Source organism: Eschrichtius robustus, chromosome 3 (genome assembly GCF_028021215.1).
Source record: "Eschrichtius robustus isolate mEscRob2 chromosome 3, mEscRob2.pri, whole genome shotgun sequence".
Classification (NCBI taxonomy): Eukaryota; Metazoa; Chordata; class Mammalia; order Artiodactyla; family Eschrichtiidae; genus Eschrichtius; species Eschrichtius robustus.
In genome coordinates, this window is record NC_090826.1 from 146,963,512 (window position 1) to 146,973,591 (window position 10,080).

Here is a 10,080-nt window from a genome sequence, read left to right on the forward strand (position 1 = left end):
CAGACTGAAGAGAAAAAGCTCCTCCTGTCCAAGATCTTTTCATTCTGCCACAGATGGCAACATAACTCCTTTCAAGTGCCTGGATATAAAATCCTTGAGATTTTACTTGACTCAGAGGAAAAACTGCATCTTGTTGGTCAGCCAGTTTCTTTCCACCTCTCCCCCCAGGATATGTGCCTATGTCTTCAGGCCTCAGTGTGAAATTCGCTTCTTGGTAAGCGAGTCGCCCTTGTTTTTCCTCTCCCCCACGGTGACTGCAGATTCCCGGGGCTCTGAGACGCCTAGTTCGTCATAGTGCACTTGCTGATACACGCCGGTGTCTCAGCTATCACAGCTAGCATTTATTTTGGTTTCTAGGGACTATAAACTTGCCAAAGATAAGTACTTCTGGATTCTCCTTCTTTAAAAAGCAAACCCAATCCATGTTAATCACGTACATGCCATATTTCCACTCAGTCATCTGAAACCTTCCACTTTGTCCCTAGATTTTACGTTAATAAATTGACACAGGGAGTTCCATAGTATTTTTAAATTTTTGATTGAAGAAAAATCTGAGACACACAGCTGGATTCTCAGCAAGTGCATACACTAGAAAGATAAGTTGTTTTTTCCTGAACCCTCAAGACGTTTTGGTATTATTTTCCTGCTAAATTGCATATTTCTGGCCTTCAGAGAAGTCTAGAAGAGATCTGGTTTCCTTCTGTTCTATTGTGTTGGTGTGAACGCCTTTGCAATTGAAAAGGAGGCCTCCGAGGGTGGTAGGAACAGAGTCAGCAGAAGTTACACAAAGTGAGGTGTGTGGCTTTGTGGCTGGTTAGAGCGCCTGTGCTAATGAGGCCAAGGTCATGGGTTCAGCCCCTGAAAAGGCAGTTACTTCAGTCAATTCCCCGCTGGAGGGCTGCACCCCTAAACTACCACAGATTTGCTAGAAATCCAGAGATGCAAGGGTTGGGGATGTGAGCGGGAGAGTGATGGTGGTGTACAGAGGCTGATATTACGAATCCCTTGAGAGAGGACAGAGAGACCTCTAGTGCCAGAGCTGGCCCCTCTCCAGGGCAAGAGGACTGCTCCAGAAACCACCTCGCCGCCAGGCTGACCAAAGGACGGCGCAAAGTCTGCATCTGGTCAAGTACAATCAGGGTGGCCTGTTCCAGGTCTGTCTAGCTCCCTGGAGGTGATCAGGACATATATACTCACAGGTGCAAAGACAAGTAGGCAAACCCAGAGAGGGGCTGTCTGTGAGAGAACAGGAAATGGGAATGCAGAATCAATAACAGAGGAGAAATTCGTTTCAGTCAAATTGTCCTTATGCGGATCAGATGAAAGCATGCCTTGAACTGAGAAATGTGATTACTCCACATCTGACGTTCAGAAAACAAGGTGTGTGTATGGTGGGAGTGACCTTAGTTATTATTGATGATTCCAATTACATAAGGGATATTTGTAATTACTGATTGCCTCCTGGGAAGCAGAAATAAAGTGGCTTAAAATTGTAATTATTTCATATTTTCTTTATATTGGCAAGAAAAAGGGGATAATAACCTCAGGCAAAAGAGGTACGTCTCAAACACCAAAATCAAGTAGAAACTTCTTTGCATTTTTCTATTTCAAGTTCTATAACAGACAACTTCACTGTCCCAGGTTCTCACCCGTTCTGAGTTCTCCTGAAGACCAGCTGCTGCCAAACTACAGCCCTGAGCCCTGGATCTTCCCAAAGAAATTTAAGACATTTCTGAGGATCTTTTAAAGAATCTTCTGACAGATAGTGTGCCATATGCTTGTCCTACAGGAATACCATCCTGGGGCCTCTTAGCACAGCTGCACCATGAATTCTGTTTCCAAACCATGCCCATTTAACCTTGCACAGAGTAGAGTTCTGAAGACTGGGTATGTTTAAGGAAAAAAAAGGACAAGAGGTTTATACTCTCATGCTGCCCTACCAGAGGGCACAGAAACAAACTCTTTATACATAGCTATGAAGACTAAGATGCTCAACTTGTCTTAAATAACTCAAGCATATTGAAAAATGTCCCAAACCCACAAAAGGACCAAAGCCTTGTATTTCTTTTTACATTTTATCAGGTAATAGTGGATAATACAGAAGAATATATGTAGCTCTTATGCAAATTCCAAAGCATTGGAATAAAAAACCTCTGAACCCAAAGCAGCACAAGATAAAAGACAGCTGGATCAATTTATTTGTTGAACTTTTAGAAACAATGCATTAATCTGTTGAATTATCTCTTGGGGGAAGGGGCAGCAAAAGAAAAGAGGTGATAAAAATTGCATTCACTTGAGGAGAAATCCGAAGTGAATTAAGTCCTGGTGTCCAGGTGTGAACCACACGGTAGATTCAGGTCAAAAGGGGCAGGGAAGGAAAACAACACTCAGAATAGGAAGACATTGTTCCCTCCATGAAGGACACAGACACTGGCCGTAGTGCGCGCTCAATAAATATCTGACCTCAAAAATGTGAAATTCAAGGAAACAACCTTTCCAGCACTCAGTTACTTCCTACATAAAATGGGATAAGGTCTTCTCTACACAAGCCATCCTTGGGAGGATCAAAATAAGAATGTATCTGGAAATGCTTTATGAGCTGCTAAGAGCAACACGATTTAAAGGAACGTCATTTTATATGGGATCTTCAAATTTTTGTGAGAGGATTTTGTGCAATTGCTTTTGGGAGGGAAAGGTGTTAGATGGTGGTTTTAACTCACCAGGGTTTGAATTTCACTTCAGGATATCCTGCTGCCGTTCTCTTTCATCTCAAATCGTTTCCAAATGTGCAGCTTGGTCACTGAGCCCTGATAAGCTATAACAGAAATTATGCTCCCGCGTATGAAAAATGTGCGTGTTCTGGCACTCGGCACATCTGAAGTCTTGCAGGACAGCTCCTTGCCACAGCTGAAAGAATCATGCTGGAAGCAAAGAGCAGAGAGGAGCCATGGTATCCTTGCTAGGTGGAAAATTCTGTTTTCCTCCATTTCTCTTTTCAAACATTTGTTTAATCCCACGGTAAAAGAGTATTAAAGTATCTAAGCACTTTGGAGCTACACGAGGCTCATTTTCTTCAAAAAGCTTTATCTGTGTAGGCTAATCATATCAGTTCTGTCAGGTTTCGAAAAATACTGAAAATTGATCCCAGACACCCATTATTATGCTGGAGGACCCGAGGTTGAGAACTGCCACTTTTAACTCTGGGTCAACATGCCATCTGAATGATGACTCCACTGGCCAATAAGGTACAGTATCTCCTTCCCAGTTTTCCCCACCCCAATGCCACCACCACAAAAAAATGCCCCTGAAGTGAGACTATGTTATCACACTATTTAACGTTTAGCCAAGAGAGCTTATCAAACACATCCATACAAGCGAGACACGGGGCCAATTCTGACAGCTCCCGAAGTGTCCGGGCCGTGCTAGGCACTTGACTTCACTGTCTCAGGGCCAGCTCAGTAGGTGGGTGTTAATGTGCACAGTCTACAGATAAAGGAACCCGGGAGTTCAGAGAGCTTAAATAAGTTGCCTCAAGACAAACCGTCGGGAAGGGATGAAGCCAGAATTCAAACCCAGTCAATCTGGCCCCAAAGTCCCTCCTTTGTAGTCTCTAAATAAACGAAAAACTTGAAATACTGAAATGTTGAAAATGGCAACCCAATACCTCATTATCTACTGTACAGATGGCTTAACTTTATATTCTTTAATGTAACTTTTTAGAGGAAATCTGTTGTCTGTGTATTTTAATCTTCCTACCCATTTCTTAAAAATACATGTAAAAAGATGGAGGGAATCCTTTATTGGAGCACGTGTGTCCAATTTTTCATTCACAGAACAAGATAATTTGAGAACAATCTGAAGCCATTTCTCTCCTCAGAGACTCTCCAAGTCTCAGAGAATGTTCTCGGAATAAGCAGAATCACAGCAGCCCTGGGGATGACACCCGCTTCTGCCAGCAGCTTCAGGCCCAGGGCTCTTTCAGAGAACCTTAAGAACAGGATCAAGGGTTCACATCTCTTAATACTGATTAAGATCAACTAAAGATGATTTCAGTTTGGTAAAACAGTGGGGAAGAGATGAATGCTGCTACAGGAAAAAAATCGGGGGGACATTACACCTGTATAACTGCTGAAATAGGCCATCTCAATCACAGTATTTTGATCGCGCAAACATTTTAATATTTAAGTCAACCGCTCTGACTGAGCCAGACAGAATATAAATTTCCTGAAACCAGGTTCAAACAGCTCTAGTCCAAGGAGGTGAAGTGGGCCTTCCTACTTTGCCCCGATACTCTGAACAAACAGACAAAAAAGACAATATTCCTGCCTTTAAATGACCCACGAGCCAAGAGAACGAAAGATCAAGAGGGATACATCCGCCCTCCTGAGGAACTGCACACACAATGAATGTTCAGATGGAACCCAGGGTTACAGATTTTTCCCTGAGACAAATACTAGCAAGTGTTAAAATATGTCAAATACCAAGTGAAATATAATGTAAAAAATGTGCCACAAAATGTTGGCCAGGCCAACGCGCGCGCGCGCGCGTGTGTGTGTGTGTGTGTGTGTGTGTACATAAAACGCCTCTGAGAGGTCTGATGAGGACAGCTCCCAACTGGAAAACATTTATATTTTTAGGGGCTGCCTTCTAGCAGCTGAGGCAAGATACACATCTTCCCAAGTGTCACCCTGAGAAAATGTGATACAAATACAAACTTTTGTCTGCATTGCCCTGACAGTAAGAATCCCACTCCACTGTGACTTAAGAGAATTCCCATTATTTTTCAACTTATAGAACATACTTATTCCTGAAAAAAAATCACTTACTTTCCTTCAAAATAAGTCAAACCCTGATACAATTAATATGATAGGGGAGATCTGTAGTGGCTCATTTGTCTTTAGCAACATTATTTACCTTCAACTTCTGGCACAAGAAACGATAAGGTGTAGTTTTCTTTTTATGGGAGGGGAGGTGAAGTCGTGGATTTTGCCCTGTATGCTTCAGTATGTGAGAATTCTGCTCCTACCCCCTGGGGGAACCGTGGGGACATATATGCGTTCCTCTAGTACAGCTGGACAGAATAATTTGTCCTCGGTCTATACAGACAGTTGACAGAGGAAATGGTGCTAAATCTATGAGAATGATCTAGCCACTAATTCCAAACTAATCGCATTTAATGGAAACCACAGAGTGAAGTACAAATATATTTCTAATTTCACAGGTATCATGATGTCATCATTTCTTGTGCGTTATTTTAGTTGATTTCAAATGAGTCCTTGGGGAGAGAGAGGAAAGGAGCTGTGGATGTTGACAGAAGTTCACCTAAGCCAGAGAAAAGCGGGGGGAGGTGCAGCAGTCCCACCCCAATGCAGGGGGTAGCCCTGGTGAGGGATCTAAGGCAACAGTGACACTGATGAATGTCATTCAGAAAAAGGGAAAACAAAGGCAAACACTGTCCCATGCGGCAGGGTGATTTGCCAAGTTGCACCTGACTCTACCTTCCTGTTCTAAGGTCAGGGGTGTGTGTAGTAGATAGAGTTTGGAGGCTCACAGCAAAAGAGAAGAATCTCTCAGCTCTGCTTCTCCACTGAGAACCCAGCTGGATTTGATCTTTAATTCACTAGAGGAGTGGTCAGGTAACTACCATCTGAGCACCTACTATGTGCCTGGTACCGCAGTCTTCTCTCCCACGATGGACCCCAGGAATCACCAGGATCCCTGATGGAGGGAGGCCCCTTCTGTGCTGGGTGACCTTGCTTTGCTCCTGCCACTCCAGACACCCACACTGCTTCAGACTCTGAGCCACAGCAAGGCTCAGAAGATCAAGGGACCAGACACAGCAGCCTTTTTAACTTTGGGAAAACCCAATGCTCACTTCACTCAAACGTCGCAAAGTGGTGCCATGACCCTTTAGCTCTTGGCTCACCAATTCAAAGAGCCACATCACATACAGCCCTTAAGCTGCCCACGGCATGATTCTGTGTCTAGTTCCTTTCCAGGTCCCCCCAAGCGGAAGACAGCTCTGGCAGGGAGTCTGGACAAGACTACTATAGTATTTAGCTTTTGTCCCTTCTTTTGCTCTGTCTTACCGTGGAATGAGAGGAACACGTCTCGGAGATTGAATACTTCAGCGTGTGTTGGACTTGAGACCTGTATTCCAAAGGTACCCGCAGGACCTCAGGTGGGCTTAATCTAGCCCAGGACTCTCCACTTCAAAGAGGAAGAAACTGAGGTTCAAAGAAAGTAAAGCAGGGTCCTGGAAGGCCCTGTACAAACTTAACTCCAATGCCATGCTTGCTGCCTCAGTAATTTTATTGAGCACTTAACTAGGTAGGAAATGGGCAGAACTGAAGACACCAAACTTCATTTTCTTAACTATAGGTGTGACTATACATACATAGTGACACTTCCTCTCTGGGCATTAGTTTTCTCCCCTGTGAAATGGAAAGAGTGTTGCATTCATGATTTCTAACGTGACTTTCAGGTCTGAAACTATCATAAGGCTTGAAGATACAATTATGTGTTGGTGTATGTGAAAATATACACATATACACACATACATGATATGCTACAATTAAATACCAATTCCAGCCATACGTTTTGCCTCATCCCCCCAGCAGCCATGTTTTCCCAATCCCAAACCAGGGCTAGATACGTCCCACCAGTGCAGCCCCTCTGAACCACGGGTGTGTGGTCAGTACTCCCCTGGCTTCTCTCCAAATACCAAGTGCAAAGGGTGACAAGAAAGAAGAGGGGCCATGTACTTTACATGAAATATTAAGTGTCATTAAGTTCCTTGGAGGAAACACGGCAAGTCTGCGGCAGAAAAGACTGTGGGCACAGAACACACCGCAGGAAGCACAAGTTAAAGGTGACAGGCTGTGGCTGCGCGAACCTGGGGCCCCGCTGGCAACGCACCGAGTGGGCAGTGCGTGCCAGCGCTGGGAGCAAGCCTGGCTCCAAGCCCACGTGTGAGGGCAGGACCCTGCCCCTCGCCAGTTTGCACATCCCGCGGGAGCGAGGCGGAAAACATGCCGTGCAGGACGTGCGGCGGGAACTTGGCTGGTCCTTCCTAACGCACGTGGCACAGCCGGCCCGGGGTTCAAGGGAGCAGCCCGCCCCCTCCCCCGCGAGCCGCCGGCGCTAGGACCCCGCGGGCCGCACGCACTTCCTCCCGCCGCGGTCCGCCCGCCCGTCCGTGCGGCACCCCCGGTTCCCGCCCGCCGCCGCCGCCGCCGCCGCCGCCCGCGCGCACCGCCCTACCTGGCGAAGCAAAACTCGCAGTGGTTGCCCCGCTCGTTGACCGTGAGCACGTAGGCGTAGGCCGGGCAGGAGAAGAGCAAGTCCCCCACCTGGAAGGACTGCAGGGCCCGCAGCCCCCGGCCCTTGCCGGGGCTGCAGAAGCGCTCCAGACCGCCGTCGCCCTCGGCCCTCATGCCGGCGGCCGGGCTGGCGCGGAGGGGCCCTGGCGCCGGCGGAGCCCCCAGCTACGGCTCCCCGCGAGCTGTTATTGGAGAAGCGTCACCCAGAGCCGCGGGGGGGCGGGGTGGGAAGCTGCCCGGCGGACGCGGCGGCGGCGGCCACCGCTCCCCGGAAGGGACAGCGGCCCCGCCCGGTCCTCGCGCGCCCCCGGGAGGCGGGGGACCTGCCCGGCGGCCCCGCCCCGCGTGCGGGACCCTCGGCTGCCGCCCCGCACGCGCCCGGGGCCGCTTCCGGTGTGGCAGCCGCGGGGAGTTGCATCCCAGGCGGCTCCTGGAAGGAGGGCGGGAGGCGTCTGCGCCTCCGCGGCGTCTCCACGGAGAGCGCTGGACGCTGCCGGCTTTCCGGTGGGCGGGATGGGGTCGCCCGGGGGTCAGGTAGCCAACGCCTCCCGGAGAATCCCGTAGCGTGACCCGCGCTTGGTTAATTGAAGGGGGCGGCCCAAGATGTTTCTCAACCTTAAGTTCAGTTCCTCTGTCCTTGTCAAGGACCCTAGAAGGAGTTCTCGGGGGACACCGAAGAGAAACCGCAGTAGCAAAGTTTGATGTGCTGAGGGTTAAAGGGTGCTTCCCCAAGGTTAAAGGTGTTTAAACCCTGTGAGACTTCAAATCTTCCAGAGAGTCTCTCAAGTATTCATTGTGAACCTACTCTGCCTCTGCCCCTCTGGTGGAAGTTACTTACGTAGACGGAAAAGGAAATGCACTGGTCAGGCTTGCTCACTCAGTCTCTGCATACAGGCAGCGATGCGGAGAAGGAAGGAGATAACCTTGCAGTCAAGGAACTTAGACTTGTTGGGGCGATGCCATGCTGTGGCCAGAACACACGGCTAGAATTTGCGGTGATTCTAATCGGTTTGACCACGCACTGTCATCTTAGAAAAGTCAATTAGGTTATAAGTCTCATAGAGGATTTAAGACACGCAAAGCTCATAGAACAGGGCTGAGCACGTAAGTCCTATACACTTGCATGCGATATGAGAAAGAAGGATATAATCTGTTTCACCGAGGAGTGTGTAAAGGCTGAAATTGATGTGCATGCAGTAAGGACTCAATGTATGAAGAGAGAATTTAGCAAAAAACACTAATACTTAAAACTCAGGTTTGATCTCATTATGTTGCATGTGTAAGTTAAGGACTGGTTTAGCAAAGGGAAAGATAAATGTGATTTGGAGTATGTCATAAGGTTAGTAGAATTTTTGACACGTCAATAAAATTCCTAAAATGAATAAGCCTCTGGCCTACCTGAAAAAAAAAAAATCATGGATACTTTCCCATTTAGGCACTTCAAGAAGCATTCACTGAGCATCCACTATGGCCAGTCGCTGGGATACAAAGATGGGCAAAATGTAGGCCAGGTTCTTTGCATTTGACATGTTCGCAATCCAACAACAATTACCCTTAGTTATTGAACATTATGGGCCAGGCATTGTGCTAAGTGCCTTAAACACATTATCCCATTTAATCTGTAATTCCAACTGCCCAATGAGGTAGGTGTTATATATCTCCCATTTCCAAAACTAGGAAACTAAAACTCAGAATAATTTCCAAGGCCACACAACTAGGTTGCAGAGTTTGGTTTCAGCCTCCAGGCAGTCTGAATTTGAGGCCCATGCACTTAACCCAAATGTCCCTCTGCAAAGAGAGCTCTCTAAGTGTTATTATGGTGGATTGTACAAAGTGTTCTGTGGGAATACAGGCAGGGAGTGACAAACTCTGCCTGGAGAATGAGGGTTTGGTCAAGGCGGGGGCCACATTCCAGTAACGTTTGAGCTGAGTCTAAAAGATAGATGGGACTTTGTAAGCGCAGGAGAGGAGGAGAGTTTTCTGGGCTGAGAGAATTGCATGGGAAACAGGTGTCTAGTTGCAGCCCCCAGAGGAGTTCTGAGTGGAGCATGAGTTCTCAAGGAGAGGGCAGGAGGTGAAGCAGGAGCAGTGGAAGGGCATCTTCTCAAGGGGTGAGTTTTGTCCCAGGTGGTGTTGAAGTCACTGAAAGTGTTTAAGCAGAGGGGCGCCACGATCAGTCTAGTGTTACAGACAGTTCTGCTGGCAGCTTTGCAGATAGACTGGAAGAGGAGAGGACCAAACACAGGACCACCAGTAAAGAGAGCAGTTGCAGTATTTTAAATGAGAGTGGAAGAAAGCTGGAATCAGGGCGGTGGCATTAGGGAAAAAGGCAAAGGTGTCAAGGGTAATTTTAATTTCTAGCTTGGCATATGGCTTTTCCACGGCAGGCAGATAACAGTGCTGGCTTTCTAGCCTAGTAAATCTTGTAGGCTCAAAACAGGAACCATAAATATCCTAGAGTTTGGGGAATGTAAGAGGCATTTTCTTACTAATGAGGAAAGTGAGGCCCTGTGAAGTTAAATAAGTTGCCTAATAACCCAGTGGCAGAGCTAGTGTAAGATTCCATGACATATTCGTTCAACATTTAAATATTTATGATATGCTCACTGTGTTCCAGCAACAGTGATAAAGGCTGGCGATATAACGGTAACAACAACAACGAAAAAAACTGACTTATTCCCTGTCCTCACGGAGCTTTGTACAGTCTGGCAGAGGAAGCAGACATTAATCAGACAATCACATAAACAAATACAAACTG

At 47.1% G+C, this 10,080-nt stretch overlaps 1 protein-coding gene across 1 annotated transcript in view; it reads right to left on the reverse strand.

The window, feature by feature from the left end:
* The window catches only part of SMYD2 (SET and MYND domain containing 2), a 50,419-nt gene extending 42,653 nt beyond the window's left edge, over positions 1–7,766 (reverse strand). The window contains exon 1 of the mRNA XM_068541438.1: positions 7,264–7,766. Coding sequence (XP_068397539.1) covers positions 7,264–7,436 — 173 coding nt within the window. The 5' untranslated portion in view covers positions 7,437–7,766. The remainder of the gene's footprint in view (positions 1–7,263) is intronic.
* Between the last annotated feature and the right edge of the window lie 2,314 nt (positions 7,767–10,080).